Here is a 22,140-nt window from a genome sequence, read left to right as displayed (position 1 = left end):
TCTCTCTCTCTCTCTCTCTCTTCACTCTTTCCCTCTTCCCTCTTCTCCCTCTTACCCTATCTGTTTGTCTTCCCTCTCTCTCATCTGTCTTCTCTCTCTTCCCCCTATCTTTCCTCTTCTCCCTCTCTCTCTCTCTTCCCTCTCTCTTCCCTCTCTCTTCCATCTCTCTCTTCCTTCTCTCTCTTCCCTGTCTTCCCTCTTCTCTCTCTTCCCTCTTCTCTCTCTCTCTTCCTTCTCTCTTCACTCTCTCTTCCCTCTCTCTTTCTCTTCCCTCTCTTCCTTCTTCTCTCTTTTCCCTCTTCTCTCTTTTCCCTCTCTGTTTCTCGTCCCTCTCTCTCATCCCATTTCTCTCTCTTCCCTCTATCGTCCCTCTCTTCCCTCTATCTTCCCTCTCTTCCCTCTCCTCCCTCTCTTCCCTCTCTCTTCCCTCTCTCTTCCTTCTCTCCCTTACCTCTTCTCTCTTCCCCTCTCTTTTTCTCTCCCCTCTTTCTCTTCCCTATCTCTATCTCTTCACTCTCTCTCCATCTCCCTTCCTTCTCTCGCTTACTTCTTCTCTCTTCCCTCTCTCTATCTCTCTCTCTTCCCTCTCTCTCTTCCTTCTCTATCTTCCCTCTCTCTTCCCTCTTCTCTCTCTCTCCCCTCTTCTCTTCCCTCTCTTTTTTGCTCTTCCCTCTCTTTTTTGCTCTTCCCTCTCTTCCCTCTATCTTGCCTCCTCTCTGTCTCTCATCCCTCTTCTCTCTCTTCCCTCTATCTTCCCTCTTCTCCCTCTCGCTCTCTTCCCTCTCTCTCTCTTCACTCTTTCTCTCTTCCCTCTTCTCCCCTCTTCCCCTCTCTGTTTCTCTTCCCTCTCTCTCTTTCTCTTCCCTCACTTCCCTCTCTCATTCTCTTCACTATTCTCTCTCTTCCCTCGTCTTTCTCGTCCCTCTTCTCTCTCTTCGCTCTCTCTCTCTTTCTCTTCCAATCTCTTTATCTTCCCTCTCTTTCCTCTCTCTATCTCTTTCTCTTCCCTCTCTCTTTCTATTCCCCCTCTCTCTCTTTAGCTCTTCTCTCTATCTTCCCCCTGTCTCTCTTCCGTCTCTCTCTCTTCCATCTCCCTCTCTCTATTCTCTCTCTCTCTTCCATCTTCCCTCTTCTCTCTCTCTCTCTTCTCTCTCTCTTCCTTCTTGCTCCTTCTCTTCCCTCTTTCTTCCATCTCTCTTTCTATTCCTTCTCTCTCTTTCTCTTCCCTCTCTCTCATCCCATTTCTCTCTCTTCCCTCTATCTTCCCTCTCTTTCCTCTCTCTTTCTCTCTCTATCTCTTTCTCTTCCCTCTCTCTTTCTATTCCCTCTCTCTCTCTTTAGCTCTTCTCTCTATCTTCCCCCTCTCTCTCTTCCGTCTCTCTCTCTTCCATCTTCCCTCTCTCTCTTCTCTCTCTCTCTTCCATCTTCCCTCTCTCTCTTCTCTCTCTCTCTTCCATCTTCCCTCTTCTCTCTCTCTCTTCCCTCTCTCTATTCCTTCTCTATCTTCGCTCTCTCTTCCCTCTTCTCTCTCTCCCCTCTTATCTTCCCTCTCTTTTTCTTCCCTCTCTTTTTCTCTTCCCTCAATTCCCTCTTCTCTCTCTTCGCTCTCTCTCTTTCTCTTCCAATCTCTTTATCTTCCCTCTCTTTCCTCTCTCTTTCTCTCTCTATCTCTTTCTCTTCCCTCTCTCTTTCTATTCCCTCTTTCTCTCTTTAGCTCTTCTCTCTATCTTCCCCCTCTCTCTCTTCCGTCTCTCTCTCTTCCATCTTCCCTCTCTCTCTTCTCTCTCTCTTCCATCTTCCCTCTTCTCTCTCTCTCTCTTCCCTCTCTCTTCCTTCTTGCTCCTTCTCTTCCCTCTTTCTTCCATCTCTCTTTCTATTCCCTCTCTCTCTTTCTCTTCCCTCTCTCTCACCCCATTTCTCTCTCTTCCCTCTATCTTCCCTCTCTCTTCCCTCTCTCTTCCTTCTCTCCCTTACCTCTTCTCTCCTCCCCTCTCTTTTCTCTTCCCTCTCTCTCTTCCCTATCTCTATCTCTTCACCCTCTCTCCATCTCCCTTCCTTCTCTCGCTTACCACTTCTCTCTTCCCTCTCTCTATCTCTCTCTTCCCTCTCTCTATTCCTTCTCTATCTTCCCTCTCTCTTCCCTCTTCTCTCTCTCCCCTCTTCTCTTCCCTCTCTTTTTCTTCCCTCTCTCTTTTTCTCTTCCCTCTCTTCCCTCTCTCTCTTGCCTCCTCTCTGTTTCTCTTCCGTCTCTCATCCCTCTTCTCTCTCTTCCCTGTATCTTCCCTCTTCTCCCTCTCGCTCTCTTCCCTCTCTCTCTCGTCACTCTTTCTCTCTTCCCTTTTCTCCCCTCTTCCCCTCTCTGTTTCTCTTCCCTCTCTCTTTTTCTCTTTCTGCAGCATTTTAGAGCATGTCAAATTCGTGATGGTAAATGCCCATTGAAACATATTGCAAATGGTCTGTACATTTGCAATGTTTTTAATGAAAGATTGACCATCACCAAATGGACATGCTGGAATCAACAGCATCAAAAATGTCAAATAGACCTTCTAGGTTGATTCAGGGCTTAAAGGGAGGTGGCTTGCCAGTTTATTGTGTCTTGTTATTTGAACTGTATTGATGTGGTTCTAATGACATGTGGCCCAGAAGATTTTGGACATTTTAAGGCCTTTGTTTGTCTATGACCCCCCACCATTCATACCCTCTGCACTCCTCCACTGGGAGGTAATACAGATTACTGCAAATCCTATAATGTTGATGACTGGGTTCTTTCTTGTAAATAGTTTTTATGAAGTTGCCGTTAAATTGCTCTGCCATCATTATTGTATGAGGTATTATTGGTGGGGTTACCCCTGTGCTCAGATGGGTGTTTTATATGGTGTATCTTATCTTTTCTCTCCACTGGCTATCTGGCTAACAGGCTACACTCTAGACAGTCTCTTCTGCTGATGTGTGTGTGTCTGGTAGTGGGTCTCTCTCTTTCCTACTCTTTTCCTTTCAGCAGGGTTAATACCTGCCTGGCGCCCGAACAAAATCTTTACCTTTACCCCTCTCTAACAATACTGCTACAAAATTTACCACAACGAAGTTTTATATGTCAAATGTTTCTACAAGATAATAACCACTAGCATCAAATGATCACTAACCACCACACATGTTCAGACTCACCTCAGCTGTGAGATGTAGGACAGACACTGAAGGAAACTCCTCACTTCACTCTCTTCATCTGAACAGCCCTTCAGCTCTACTGGTTTCTTCTCTGGTTGGAGTTTCAGCACTTCTAGGAGGAGGGAGGCCTTTCTCTCTGAGAGGTCTATGGACCAGACTGCAGGAGCTGACTGGTAAACTGGCTGTAATGCTGGAAGGACACTCCTGCCTGTTTGAGTCTCATAGTCCTTCACACGTGAGTACAGATCCAGCAGGAAATCACTCTGTTTAGAATTGTCTCTGTAAATGTCTCCATTGGGAAAAGGAAAGGTGCTGTAAGTACACACTGATGATACCAGCTTCAGTGTCTTCTCTCCTGTCTGCTCCTCCCACTCTGCTGCTTGAGACAGGAGATCCATCAGGAACTTGATCTGCTTTGGGGGATCAGACCTCCGTGGACAGAAACTGCAACAAGGACAGTAACAGCTAATTCAGACATGGATGAACACATGAAACCTGTCATAGTTAAAGATATATGAAGTAGTTATACATTTACATACTGTGATTTGGTTATATGTTAAAGTATTTAATTTTAGAGACATTCACATTATTTATATGTGGCATTTAGTAATGCACCATTAGTTATGTCAGGAAATGGGCTGATAAATGTTCCCAGATTCACCAACATGTGTAATTTTATATGGAGCCTTCACCGTGTGCTGCCACATTGTATCAGCAGTCAGAAAGGAGACTCTCTGGGGGGCAGTTTGATAGTGGTGATGCTAAACAACTCTTGATTATCTTCCTTCTTCCCTCTCTCTCTCTCTCTGTCTCTCTCTTCCATTTTCCCTCTCTTCTCTCTCTTCCCTCTCTCTCTTCCCACTCTCTCTCTCTTTCTCTACCACCTCTCTCTTCCTTATCTCTCTCTCTTCCCTCCCTCTCTCCCCTCTTCCCTCTCCCTCTCTCTCTCCCTCTCCCTCTATCTCTCTTCCCTCTCTCTATTTCTCTTCCATCTCTCTATTTCTCTTCCATCCCTCTATTTCTCTTCCCTCTCTCATTCTCTACCCTCTCTCTATTTCTCTTCCATCTCCCTCTATCTCTCTTCCCTCTCTCTATTTCTTCCCACTTCTTTCTCTTCCATCTCTCTCTATTTATCTTCCCTCTCTCATTCTCTACCCTCTCTTTCCTCTCTCTTTCTCTTCCCTCTTCTCTCTCTTCCCTCTCCTCCCTCTTCCCGCCTCCCTCTCTTCCCTCTCTCGCTCTTCCCTCTTTCTCTCTCTTCTCTCTCTATCTCTTCTCTTCTCTCTCTTCCCTTTTCCCTCTCTCTTCCCCTTTCCCCCTCTCTCTCATCCTCTCTCTCCTCCCTCTCTCTCTCTTCCCTCCCTCTCTATCTTTCTCTTCCCCGTCTCTTCCTTCCCTCTCTCTCATCTCTTCCCTCTCTCATCTCTCTTCTCTCTCATCCCTCTTCCCTCTCTCTCATCTCTCTTCCCTCTCTCTCTCTCTCATTCCTATTCCCTCTCTCGCTCGTCATCTCTTCCCTCTCTCTTTATTCTCTCTCTTCCCTCTTCCCTCTCTCTACTCCTCTCTTCTCTCTCCCTCTTACTTCCCCCATCTCTCTTCTCCTCTCTCTCTCTCTTCCCCATATCTCTGCCCTCTCTCTCTCTCTCTCTCTCTCTCTCTCTCTCTCTCTCTCTCTCTCTCTCTCTCTCTCTCTCTCTCTCTCTCTCTCTCTCTCTCTCTCTCTCTCTCTCTCTCTCTCACACACACTCTTCCCTCTCTCTCTCTCTCTTTCCTATTCCCTCTCTCTACTCCTCTCTTCTCTCTCCCTCTTACTGCCCCCTTCTCTCTCTTCTCTGCCCTCTCTCTCTTCCCTCTCTCTCTCTTCCCTATCATCTCTCTCTTCTATCTCTACCCTCTCCCCTATTCCCTCTCTTTCTCATACTCTCTTCCCTCTCTCTTCTCTGTCTTCCCTCTCTCTCCTCATCTCTTCTATCTCTCTCTCTCTCTCCTCTCTCTTTCACTATTCCCTCTCGCTCTTGCTCTTTTCCTCACTCCTCTCTTTCTCTCACTCTCTTTCCCCCTCCCCTCTCTTTTTCTCTCTTCCTTCTCACTCTCTCATCGATATCTTCCCTCTCCCCTATTCCCTCTCTTTCTCATACTCTCTTCCCTCTTTTCTATGTCTTCCCTCTCTCTCCTCCTCTCTTCTCTATTTCCTATTCCCTCTCTCTCTTCCCTCTTCCCTCTCTCTATTCCTCTCTTCTCTCTCCCTCTTACTTCCAACTCTCTCTCTCTCCCTTCCCTATCATCTCTCTCTCCTCCTCTCTTCTCTCTTTCCTATTCCCCTCTCGTCATCTCTTCCCTCTCTCTCTTCTCTCTCTTCCCTCTTCCCTCTCTACTCCTCTCCTCTCTCCCTCTTACTTCCAACTCTCTCTCTCTCTCTCTTCCCCCTCTCTTCTCTCTCTTCCCCTTCTCTCTCTCTATTCCCCCTCTCTCTCTCCTCTCTCCTATCTCTTCCCTCACTCTCTCTCTTCCACAACTCTCTCTCTCCCCTCTCTTTCTTTCTCCCCTCTCCCCTCTCTCTTTTCCGTCTCTCACTCACCCCTCTCTAGCTCTTCCCTCTTCTCTCTCTAATCACCCCTGTGCTGTGATGGGTGTTTTATATGTTGTGTCTTATCTTTTCTCTCCACTGGCTATCTGGCTAACAGGCTACACTCTAGACAGTCTCTTCTGCTGATGTGTGTGTGTCTGGAAGTGGGTCTCTCTCTATCCTACTCTTTTCCCGTCGGCAGAGTTAATACCTGCCTGGCGCCCAAACAAAATCTTTACCTTTATCCCTCTCTAACAATACTGCTACACGATTTACCAACACTTTAAGTTTTATATGTCAAATGTTTCTACAAGATAATAACCACTAGCATCACATAATCACTAACCACCACACATTTTCAGACTCACCTCAGCTGTGAGATGTAGGACAGACACGGAAGGAAACTCCTCACTTCACTCTCTTCATCTGACCAGCCCTTCAGCTCTGCTGGTTTCTTCTCTGGTTGGAGTTTCAGCACTTCTAGGAGGAGGGAGGCCTTTCTCTCTGAGAGGTCTATGGACCAGACTGCAGGAGCTGACTGGTAAACTGTCTGTAATGCTGGAAGGAAACTCCTGCCTGTTTGAGTCTCATAGTCCTTCACATGTGAGTACAGATCCAGCAGGAAATCACTCTGTTTAGATTTGTCTCCATTGGGAAAAGGAAAGGTGCTGTAAGTACACATTGATGATACCAGCTTCAGTGTCTTCTCTCCTGTCTGCTCCTCCCACTTTGCTGCTTGAGACAGGAGATCCACCAGGAACTTGATCTGCTTTGAGGGATCAGACCTCTGTGGATAGAAACTGCAACAAGGACAGTAACAGCTGATTCAGACATATGAAGATATATGAAGTAGTTATACATTTACATAATGTGTTTTGGTTATAAGTACATTTATTTAATTTTAGAGACATTCACATGATTTATCTGTGACATTTAGTAATGCAACATTAGTTATGTCAGGAAATGGGCTGAAAAATGTTCCCAGATTCACCAACATGTGTAGTTTTATACGGAGCCTTCACCGTGTGCTGCCACTTTGCATCAGCAGTCAGAAAGGAGACTCTCTGGGGGGCAGTTTGATAGTGGTGATGCTGAACAACTCTGGTTTATTTTCTCTCTTCCCTCTCCCTCTTGTCTCTCTCTCTTCCCTCTCTCTCCTCTCTCTTCCCTCTTGCTCTTTCTTTTCCCTCACTCATCCATCTCTCTTTCTCTTCCCGCAACTTTTTCTCTTCCCTCTATCTCTTCTCTGTTCTTTATCTTCCCTCTTCCCTCTTTCTTCTCCTCTTCCTCCTCTCTCTTCCTCTCTTCCCCCTCTCTCGCTCTCATCACCTCTCTCTCTCTCTCAAATTCAAGCTGCTTTAATGGCATGAAAAACATTGTGTCAATATTGCAGCAATGTATAAATAAAATAAAATTATAAACAATAACAAATAATAATATAAAATGGCAGTAAATAATAATACAAAATTAAATACAAAAATAATAACAATAAAATGGTAACAGTCAATAGTAGAATGTAATGTAAAAAATATAAAATAAATAAATATGGAAAATGAAATTATAACTAACTTATAACTAAATAACAGTTATCTTCACCATTACATCAGTACTACTACTACTATCATAATTACTACTACTACTATCATCATTACTACTACCACCACTACCATCATCATTAGTACTACTACTATAATAATTACTAGTACTACCACCATCATCATTACGACTACTAATACCATCATCATTACTACTACTATTACCATCATCATTACTACTACTACCACCATTACATCAGTACTACTACTACCATCATCATTACTACTACTACTACCACCACCACCATCATTACCACTACTACCACCACCACCATCATTACTACCACTACTACCATCATTACGTCAGTACTACAACTACCACCATCATTATCATTACTAATACTACCATCATCATAACTACCACCACCATCATCATTACTACTACTATTACCATCATCATTACTACTACTACTACCATCATCATTACTACTACCACCACCACCACCATCATTACATCAGTACTACTACTACCATCACTATTACTACCACCACCACCATCATTACTACTACTACCACCATCATCATCATCATTACTACTACTACCATCATCATTACTACTACTACTACCATCATCATTACTACTACTACCACCACCATCATTACATCAGTACTACTACCATCATAACTACCACCACTACCATCATCATTACTACTACCACCACCATTATCATTACTACTACTACCACCACCACCATCATCATTACTACCACCACCACCACCACCAACCTCATTACATCAGTACTACTACTACCATCATCATTACTACTACTACCACCATCATCATTACTACTACTACCACCACCACCACCACCATAACTACTACTACCACCACCATCATCATAACTACTACCACCGTCATCATTACTACCACCACCACCATCATCATTACTACTACTACCACCACCACCATCATCATTACTACTACTACCACCACCACCACCACCTTAACTACTACTACCACCACCATCATCATTACAACTACCACCACAATCATTACTACTACCACCACCACCATCATCATTACTACTACTACCATCGTCATTACTACTACCACCACCACCACCATCATTACTACTACTACCATCGTCATTACTACTACCACCACCACCAACATCATTACATCAGTACTACTACTACCATCATCATTACTACTACCACCACCATCATTACTACTACCACCACCATCATCATCATAACTACTACTACCATCATCATTACTACTACTACCACCACCATCATCATTACTACTACTACCACCATCATCATCATCATAACTACTACTACCATCATCATTACTACTACCACCACCATCATTACTACTACCACCACCACCATCATCATTACTACTACCACCACAATCATTACTACTACCACCACCACCATCATCATAACTACCACCACCATCATCATTATTACTACTACTACCATCATCATTACTTCTACCACCACCACCATCATTATTACTACTACTACCATCATCATTACTTCTACCACCACCACCATCATCATTACTACCACCACCACCACCACCATCATTACATCAGTACTACTACCATCATCATAACTACTACCACCACCATCATTACTACTACTACCACCATCATCATCATCATTACTACTACTACCAACACCATCATTACTACTACCACCCCATCATCATCATCATTACTACTACCACCACCATCATCATCATCATTACTACTACTACCACCACCATCATTACTACTACTACTACTACCATCATCATTACTACTACTACTACTACCATCATCATTACTACTACCACCACCATCATCATCATTACTACTACTACTACTACCATCATCATTACTACTACCACCACCATCATCATCATTACTACTACTACTACTACCATCATCATTACTACTACTACTACTACCATCATCATCATTACTACTACTACTACCACCACCATCATCATTACTACTACTACTACTACCATCATCATTACTACTACTACTACTACCATCATCATTACTACTACTACTACTACCATCATCATTACTACTACTACTACTACCATCATCATTACTACTACTACTACTACCATCATCATTACTACTACTACTACTACCATCATCATTACTACTACTACTACTACCATCATCATTACTACTACTACTACTACCATCATCATTACTACTACTACTACTACCATCATCATTACTACTACTACTACTACCATCATCATTACTACTACTACTACTACCATCATCATTACTACTACTACTACTACCATCATCATTACTACTACTACTACTACCATCATCATTACTACTACTACTACTACCATCATCATTACTACTACTACTACTACCATCATCATTACTACTACTACTACTACCATCATCATTACTACTACTACTACTACCATCATCATTACTACTACTACTACTACCATCATCATTACTACTACTACTACTACCATCATCATTACTACTACTACTACTACCATCATCATTACTACTACTACTACTACCATCATCATCATTACTACTACTACTACCACCACCATCATCATTACTACTACTACTACTACCATCATCATTACTACTACCACCACCATCATCATCATTACTACTACTACTACTACTACCATCACCATCATAACTACTAACACCACCACCATCATCATTACTACTACTACTACCATCGTCATTACTACTACTACCATCATCATTACTACTACTACCACCACCATCATCATTACTACCACCACCAATACATCAGTTTAAGAATACCATTACTACTACTACCACCATTACATCAGTACTACTACTACCATCATCATTACTATTACTACCATCATCATTACTACTACTTATACCATCATCATTACTACTACTACCACCACCACCACCATCATTACTACTACCACCACCACCACCACCACCATCATTACATCAGTACTACTACTACCATCATCATTACTACTACTACTACCATCATCATCACTACTACTACCACCACCATCATTACATCAGTACTACTACCATCATAACTACCACCACTACCATCATCATTACTACTACCACCACCATCATCATTACTACTACTACCACCACCACCATCATTACTACTACCACCACCACCACCACCAACCTCATTACATCAGTACTACCACTACCATCATTACATCAGTACTACTACTACCATCATCATTACTACTACTACCACCATCATCATTACTACTACTACCACCACCACCACCACCATAACTACTACTACCACCACCATCATCATAACTACTACCACCGTCATCATTACTACCACCACCACCATCATCATTACTACTACTACCACCACCACCATCATCATTACTACTACTTCCACCACCACCACCACCATAACTACTACTACCACCACCATCATCATTACAACTACCACCACCACCATCATCATTACCACCACCTCCATCATCATTACTACTACCACCACCACCATCATCATTACTACTACTACCATCGTCATTACTACTACCACCACCACCAACATCATTACATCAGTACTACTACTACCATCATCATTACTACTACCACCACCATCATTACTACTACCACCACCATCATCATCATAACTACTACTACCATCATCATTACTACTACCACCACCATCATTACTACTACCACCACCACCATCATCATTACTACTACCACCACCATCATTACTACTACCACCACCACCATCATCATAACTACCACCACCATCATCATTACTACTACTACCATCATCATTACTACTACTACTACCATCATCATTACTACTACTACCACTACCACCATCATCATTACTACTACTACCACCATCATTACTACTACCACCACCACCATCATCATAACTACCACCACCATCATCATTACTACCACCACCATCATCATTACTACTACCACCATCATCATTACTACTACTACCATCATCATTACTACTACTACTACCATCATCATTACTACTACTACTACCATCATCATTACTACTACTACCACCACCATCATCATTACAACTACCACCACCACCATCATCATTACTACTACTACTACCATCATCATTACTACTACTACCACCATCATCATTACTACTACTACCACCACCACCACCACCATAACTACTACTACCACCACCATCATCATTACAACTACCACCACCACCATCATCATTACCACCACCTCCATCATCATTACTACTACCACCACCACCATCATCATTACCACCACCTCCATCATCATTACTACTATCACCACCACCATCATCATTACTACTACTACCATCGTCATTACTACTACCACCACCACCAACATCATTACATCAGTACTACTACTTCCATCATCATTACCACCACCTCCATCATCATTACTACTACCACCACCACCATCATCATTACCACCACCTCCATCATCATTACTACTATCACCACCACCACCATCATTACTACTACCACCATCATTACTACTACCACCACCACCATCATCATCATAACTACTACTACCATCATCATTACTACTACCACCACCATCATTACTACTACCACCACCACCATCATCATTACTACTACCACCACCATCATTACTACTACCACCACCATCATCATAACTACCACCACCATCATCATTACTAATACTACCATCATCATTACTACTACTACCACCATCATTACTACTACCACCACCACCACCATCATCATAACTACCACCACCATCATCATAACTACCACCACCATCATCATTACTACTACTACCATCATCATTACTACTACTACCACCATCATAACTACCACCACCATCATCATTACTACTACCACCACCATCATCATTACAACTACCACCACCACCATCATCATTACCACCACCACCACCACCATCATCATTACTACTACTACCATCGTCATTACTACTACCACCACCACCAACATCATTACATCAGTACTACTACTACCATCATCATTACTACTACTACCATCATCATTACTACTACTACTACCATCATCATTACTACTACTACCATCATCATTACTACTACTACCACCACCATCATCATTACTACTACCACCACCACCATCATCATTATTACTACTACCATTGTCATTACTACTACCACCACCACCAACATCATTACATCAGTACTACTACTACCATCATCATTACTACTACCACCACCATCATTACTACTACCACCATCATCATCATCATAACTACTACTACCATCATCATTACTACTACCACCACCATCATTACTACTACCACCACCACCATCATCATTACTACTACCACCACAATCATTACTACTACTACTACCATCATCATTACTACTACCACCACAATCATTACTACTACCACCACCATCATCATAACTACCACCACCATCATCATTATTACTACTACTACCATCATCATTACTTCTACTACCACCACCACCACCACCATCATTACATCAGTACTACTACCATCATCATAACTACTACCACCACTACCATCATCATTACTACTACCACCACCACCACCATCATCATTACTACTACCACCATCATTATTACTACTACTACCATCATCATTACTACTACCACCACCACCACCATCATTACTACTACCACCACCACCACCACCACCATCATTACATCAGTACTACTACTACCATCATCATTACTACTACTACTACCATCATCATCACTACTACTACCACCACCATCATTACATCAGTACTACTACCATCATAACTACCACCACTACCATCATCATTACTACTACCACCACCATCATCATTACTACTACTACCACCACCACCATCATTACTACTACCACCACCACCACCACCAACCTCATTACATCAGTACTACCACTACCATCATTACATCAGTACTACTACTACCATCATCATTACTACTACTACCACCATCATCATTACTACTACTACCACCACCACCACCACCATAACTACTACTACCACCACCATCATCATAACTACTACCACCGTCATCATTACTACCACCACCACCATCATCATTACTACTACTACCACCACCACCATCATCATTACTACTACTTCCACCACCACCACCACCATAACTACTACTACCACCACCATCATCATTACAACTACCACCACCACCATCATCATTACCACCACCTCCATCATCATTACTACTACCACCACCACCATCATCATTACTACTACTACCATCGTCATTACTACTACCACCACCACCAACATCATTACATCAGTACTACTACTACCATCATCATTACTACTACCACCACCATCATTACTACTACCACCACCATCATCATCATAACTACTACTACCATCATCATTACTACTACCACCACCATCATTACTACTACCACCACCACCATCATCATTACTACTACCACCACCATCATTACTACTACCACCACCACCATCATCATAACTACCACCACCATCATCATTACTACTACTACCATCATCATTACTACTACTACTACCATCATCATTACTACTACTACCACTACCACCATCATCATTACTACTACTACCACCATCATTACTACTACCACCACCACCATCATCATAACTACCACCACCACCATCATCATTACTACCACCACCATCATCATTACTACTACCACCATCATCATTACTACTACTACCATCATCATTACTACTACTACTACCATCATCATTACTACTACTACTACCATCATCATTACTACTACTACCACCACCATCATCATTACAACTACCACCACCACCATCATCATTACTACTACTACTACCATCATCATTACTACTACTACCACCATCATCATTACTACTACTACCACCACCACCACCACCATAACTACTACTACCACCACCATCATCATTACAACTACCACCACCACCATCATCATTACCACCACCTCCATCATCATTACTACTACCACCACCACCATCATCATTACCACCACCTCCATCATCATTACTACTATCACCACCACCATCATCATTACTACTACTACCATCGTCATTACTACTACCACCACCACCAACATCATTACATCAGTACTACTACTTCCATCATCATTACCACCACCTCCATCATCATTACTACTACCACCACCACCATCATCATTACCACCACCTCCATCATCATTACTACTATCACCACCACCACCATCATTACTACTACCACCATCATTACTACTACCACCACCACCATCATCATCATAACTACTACTACCATCATCATTACTACTACCACCACCATCATTACTACTACCACCACCACCATCATCATTACTACTACCACCACCATCATTACTACTACCACCACCATCATCATAACTACCACCACCATCATCATTACTAATACTACCATCATCATTACTACTACTACCACCATCATTACTACTACCACCACCACCACCATCATCATAACTACCACCACCATCATCATAACTACCACCACCATCATCATTACTACTACTACCATCATCATTACTACTACTACCACCATCATAACTACCACCACCATCATCATTACTACTACCACCACCATCATCATTACAACTACCACCACCACCATCATCATTACCACCACCACCACCACCATCATCATTACTACTACTACCATCGTCATTACTACTACCACCACCACCAACATCATTACATCAGTACTACTACTACCATCATCATTACTACTACTACCATCATCATTACTACTACTACTACCATCATCATTACTACTACTACCATCATCATTACTACTACTACCACCACCATCATCATTACTACTACCACCACCACCATCATCATTATTACTACTACCATTGTCATTACTACTACCACCACCACCAACATCATTACATCAGTACTACTACTACCATCATCATTACTACTACCACCACCATCATTACTACTACCACCATCATCATCATCATAACTACTACTACCATCATCATTACTACTACCACCACCATCATTACTACTACCACCACCACCATCATCATTACTACTACCACCACAATCATTACTACTACTACTACCATCATCATTACTACTACCACCACAATCATTACTACTACCACCACCATCATCATAACTACCACCACCATCATCATTATTACTACTACTACCATCATCATTACTTCTACTACCACCACCACCACCACCATCATTACATCAGTACTACTACCATCATCATAACTACTACCACCACTACCATCATCATTACTACTACCACCACCACCACCATCATCATTACTACTACCACCATCATTATTACTACTACTACCATCATCATTACTACTACCACCACCACCATCATCATAACTACTACTACCACCACCATCATCATCATTACTACTACTACCATCATCATCATTACTACTACTACCACCACCACCATCATCATTACTACTACTACTACCACCATCATCATTACTACTACCACCACCATCATCATTACAACTACCACCACCACCATCATCATTACCACCACCACCATCATCATTACTACTACCACCACCACCACCATCATTACTACTACTACCATCGTCATTACTACTACCACCACCACCAACATCATTACATCAGTACTACTACTACCATCATCATTACTACTACCACCACCAGCATTACTACTACCACCATCATCATCATCATAACTACTACTACCATCATCATTACTACTACCACCACCATCATTACTACTACCACCACCACCATCATCATTACTACTACCACCACAATCATTACTACTACCACCACCACCATCATCATAACTACCACCACCATCATCATTATTACTACTACTACCATCATCATTACTTCTACTACCACCACCACCACCACCATCATTACATCAGTACTACTACCATCATCATAACTACTACCACCACTACCATCATCATTACTACTACCACCACCACCACCATCATCATTACTACTACTACTACCACCACCATCATTATTACTACTACTACCATCATCATTACTACTACCACCACCACCACCATCATCATTACTACTACCACCATCATTATTACTACTACTACCATCATCATTACTACTACCACCATCATCATTACTACTACTACTACCACCATCATTACTACTACTACTACCATCATCATTACTACTACCACCATCATCATTACTACTACCACCACCACCATCATTACATCAGTACAACTACTACCACCACCACCACCATCATCATTACTACTACCACCACCACCACCATCATTACTACTACTACCACCACCACCATCATCATTACTACTACTACCACCACCACCACCATCATTACTACTACTACCACCACCACCATCATCATTACTACTACCACCACCACCATCATCATTACTACTACTACCACCACCACCATCATCATTACTACTACTTCCACCACCACCACCACCATAACTACTACTACCACCACCATCATCATTACAACTACCACCACCACCATCATCATTACCACCACCTCCATCATCATTACTACTACCACCACCACCATCATCATTACTACTACTACCATCGTCATTACTACTTCCACCACCACCAACATCATTACATCAGTACTACTACTACCATCATCATTACTACTACCACCACCATCATTACTACTACCACCACCATCATCATCATAACTACTACTACCATCATCATTACTACTACCACCACCATCATTACTACTACCACCACCACCATCATCATTACTACTACCACCACCATCATTACTACTACCACCACCACCATCATCATAACTACCACCACCATCATCATTACTACTACTACCATCATCATTACTACTACTACTACCATCATCATTACTACTACTACCACTACCACCATCATCATTACTACTACTACCACCATCATTACTACTACCACCACCACCATCATCATAACTACCACCACCATCATCATTACTACCACCACCATCATCATTACTACTACCACCATCATCATTACTACTACTACCATCACCATTACTACTACTACTACCATCATCATTACTACTACTACTACCATCATCATTACTACTACTACCACCACAATCATCATTACAACTACCACCACCACCATCATCATTACTACTACTACTACCATCATCATTACTACTACTACCACCATCATCATTACTACTACTACCACCACCACCACCACCATAACTACTACTACCACCACCATCATCATAACTACTACCACCGTCATCATTACTACCACCACCACCATCATCATTACTACTACTACCACCACCACCATCATCATTACTACTACTACCACCACCACCTCCACCATAACTACTACTACCACCACCATCATCATTACAACTACCACCACCAACATCATCATTACCACCACCTCCATCATCATTACTACTACCACCACCACCATCATCATTACTACTACTACCATCGTCATTACTACTACCACCACCACCAACATCATTACATCAGTACTACTACTACCATCGTCATTACTACTACTACCATCATCATTACTACTACTACCACCACCATCATCATTACTACCACCACCAATACATCAGTTTAAGAATACCATTACTACTACTACCACCATTACATCAGTACTACTACTACCATCATCATTACTATTACTACCATCATCATTACTACTACTTATACCATCATCATTACTACTACTACCACCACCACCACCATCATTACTACTACCACCACCACCACCACCACCATCATTACATCAGTACTACTACTACCATCATCATTACTACTACTACTACCATCATCATTACTACTACTACCACCACCATCATTACATCAGTACTACTACCATCATAACTACCACCACTACCATCATCATTACTACTACCACCACCATCATCATTACTACTACTACCACCACCACCATCATTACTACTACCACCACCACCACCACCAACCTCATTACATCAGTACTACCACTACCATCATTACATCAGTACTACTACTACCATCATCATTACTACTACTACCACCATCATCATTACTACTACTACCACCACCACCACCACCATAACTACTACTACCACCACCATCATCATAACTACTACCACCGTCATCATTACTACCACCACCACCATCATCATTACTACTACTACCACCACCACCACCACCATAACTACCACCACCACCACCATCATCATTACTACTACTACCACCACCACCATCATCATTACTACTACTTCCACCACCACCACCACCATAACTACTACTACCATCATCATCATTACTACTACTACTACCACCATCATCATTACTACTACTACCACCACCATCATCATTACTACTACCACCACCATCATCATTACAACTACCACCACCACCATCATCATTACTACTACTTCCACCACCACCACCACCATAACTACTACTACTACCACCATCATCATTACTACTACTACTACCACCATCATCATTACTACTACTACCACCACCATCATCATTACTACTACCACCACCACCATCATCATTACTACTACTACCATCGTCATTACTACTACCACCACCACCAACATCATTACATCAGTACTACTACTACCATCATCATTACTACTACCACCACCATCATTACTACTACCACCACCATCATCATCATAACTACTACTACCATCATCATTACTACTACCACCACCATCATTACTACTACCACCACCACCATCATCATTACTACTACCACCACCATCATTACTACTACCACCACCACCATCATCATAACTACCACCACCATCATCATTACTACTACTACCATCATCATTACTACTACTACTACCATCATCATTACTACTACTACCACTACCACCATCATCATTACTACTACCACCACCACCATCATCATTACTACTACTACCATCGTCATTACTACTACCACCACCACCAACATCATTACATCAGTACTACTACTACCATCATCATTACTACTACCACCACCATCATTACTACTACCACCACCATCATCATCATAACTACTACTACCATCATCATTACTACTACCACCATCATTATTACTACTACCACCACCACCATCATCATAACTACCACCACCATCATCATTACTACTACTACCATCATCATTACTACTACTACTACCATCATCATAACTACCACCACCACCATCATTACTACTACCACCACCATCATCATCATAACTACTACTACCATCATCATTACTACCACCACCACCATCATCATTACTACTACCACCACCATCATTACTACTACCACCACCACCATCATCATTACTACTACCACCACCATCATTACTACTACCACCACCACCATCATCATAACTACCACCACCATCATCATTACTACTACTACCATCATCATTACTACTACTACTACCATCATCATTACTACTACTACCACTACCACCATCATCATTACTACTACTACCACCATCATTACTACTACCACCACCACCATCATCATTACTACTACCACCACCACCACCATCATTACTACTACTACCACCACCATCATTACTACTACTACCACCATCATTACTACTACCACCACCACCATCATCATTACTACTACCACCACCACCACCATCATTACTACTACCACTACCACCACCATCATTACTACTACCACCACCACCATCATCATTACTACTACCACTACCACCACCATCATTACTACTACCACCACCACCATCATCATAACTACCACCACCATCATCATTACTACTACTACCATCATCATTACTACTACTACCACCATCATTACTACTACCACCACCACCATCATCATTACAACTACCACCACCACCACCAACATCATTACATCAGTACTACTACTTCCATCATCATTACCACCACCTCCATCATCATTACTACTATCACCACCACCACCATCATTACTACTACCACCATCATTACTACTACCACCACCACCATCATCATCATTACCACCACCTCCATCATCATTACTACTATCACCACCACCACCATCATTACTACTACCACCATCATAACTACTACTACCACCACCATCATCATCATTACCACCACCTCCATCATCATTACTACTATCACCACCACCACCATCATTACTACTACCACCATCATTACTACTACCACCACCACCATCATCATCATAACTACTACTACCATCATCATTACTACTACCACCACCATCATTACTACTACCACCACCACCATCATCATTACTACTACCACCACCATCATTACTACTACCACCACCATCATCATAACTACCACCACCATCATCATTACTACTACTACCATCATCATTACTACTACTACCACCATCATTACTACTACCACCACCACCACCATCATCATAACTACCACCACCATCATCATTACTACTACCACCACCATCATCATTACAACTACCACCACCACCATCATCATTACCACCACCACCACCACCATCATCATTACTACTACTACCATCGTCATTACTACTACCACCACTACCATCATCATTACTACTACTACCATCATCATTACTACTACTACTACCATCATCATTACTACTACTACCATCATCATTACTACTACTACTACCATCATCATTACTACTACTACCACCACCATCATCATCATTACTACTACCACCACCATCATCATCATTACTACTACTACCATTGTCATTACTACTACCACCACCACCAACATCATTACATCAGTACTACTACTACCATCATCATTACTACTACCACCACCATCATTACTACTACCACCATCATCATCATCATAACTACTACTACCATCATCATTACTACTACCACCACCATCATTACTACTACCACCACCACCATCATCATTACTACTACCACCACAATCATTACTACTACTACTACCATCATCATTACTACTACCACCACAATCATTACTACTACCACCACCATCATCATAACTACCACCACCATCATCATTATTACTACTACTACCATCATCATTACTTCTACTACCACCACCACCACCACATCATTACATCAGTACTACTACCATCATCATAACTACTACCACCACTACCATCATCATTACTACTACCACCACCACCACCATCATCATTACTACTACTACTACCACCACCACCATCATTATTACTACTACCACCACCATCATTACATCAGTACAACTACTACCATCTTTATTACTACCACCACCACCACCATCATTACTACTACTACCACCATCATCATTACAACTACCACCACCACCATCATTACTACTGCTACCACCACCATCATTACTACTACTACCACCATCATCATTACAACTACCACCACCACCATCATCATTACAACTACCACCACCACCATCATTACTACTACTACCACCACCATCATTACTACTACTACCACCACCATCATTACTACTACTACCACCATCATCATCATCATTACTACTACTACCAACACCATCATTACTACTACCACCCCATCATCATCATCATTACTACTACCACCACCACCATCATCATAACTACTACTACCACCACCATCATCATCATTACTACTACTACCATCATCATCATTACTACTACTACCACCACCACCATCATCATTACTACTACTACTACCACCATCATCATTACTACTACTACCACCACCACCATTACAACTACCATCACCACCATCATCATCATTACTACTACTACCATCATCATCATTACTACTACTACCACCACCACCATCATCATTACTACTACTACTACCACCATCATCATAACTACTACCACCATCATCATTACAACTACCACCACCACCATCATCATTACCACTACTACCATCGTCATTACTACTACCACCATCATCATTACTACTACCACCACCACC

The 22,140-nt window shown here is 42.0% G+C and overlaps 1 protein-coding gene across 1 annotated transcript in view; it reads right to left on the bottom strand.

Moving 5' to 3' along the window:
• Positions 1 to 22,140, bottom strand: part of LOC129841978 (uncharacterized) — a 107,577-nt gene that overhangs the window by 7,197 nt on the left and 78,240 nt on the right. The window contains exons 11-12 of the mRNA XM_055910348.1: positions 6,100 to 6,531; positions 3,166 to 3,609 (exon numbers count right to left, since the gene is read on the bottom strand). Coding sequence (XP_055766323.1) covers positions 3,166 to 3,609; positions 6,100 to 6,531 — 876 coding nt within the window. The remainder of the gene's footprint in view (positions 1 to 3,165; positions 3,610 to 6,099; positions 6,532 to 22,140) is intronic.

Source organism: Salvelinus fontinalis, unplaced genomic scaffold (genome assembly GCF_029448725.1).
Source record: "Salvelinus fontinalis isolate EN_2023a unplaced genomic scaffold, ASM2944872v1 scaffold_0005, whole genome shotgun sequence".
Classification (NCBI taxonomy): Eukaryota; Metazoa; Chordata; class Actinopteri; order Salmoniformes; family Salmonidae; genus Salvelinus; species Salvelinus fontinalis.
This window is presented reverse-complemented; position numbering and strand designations above follow the sequence as displayed.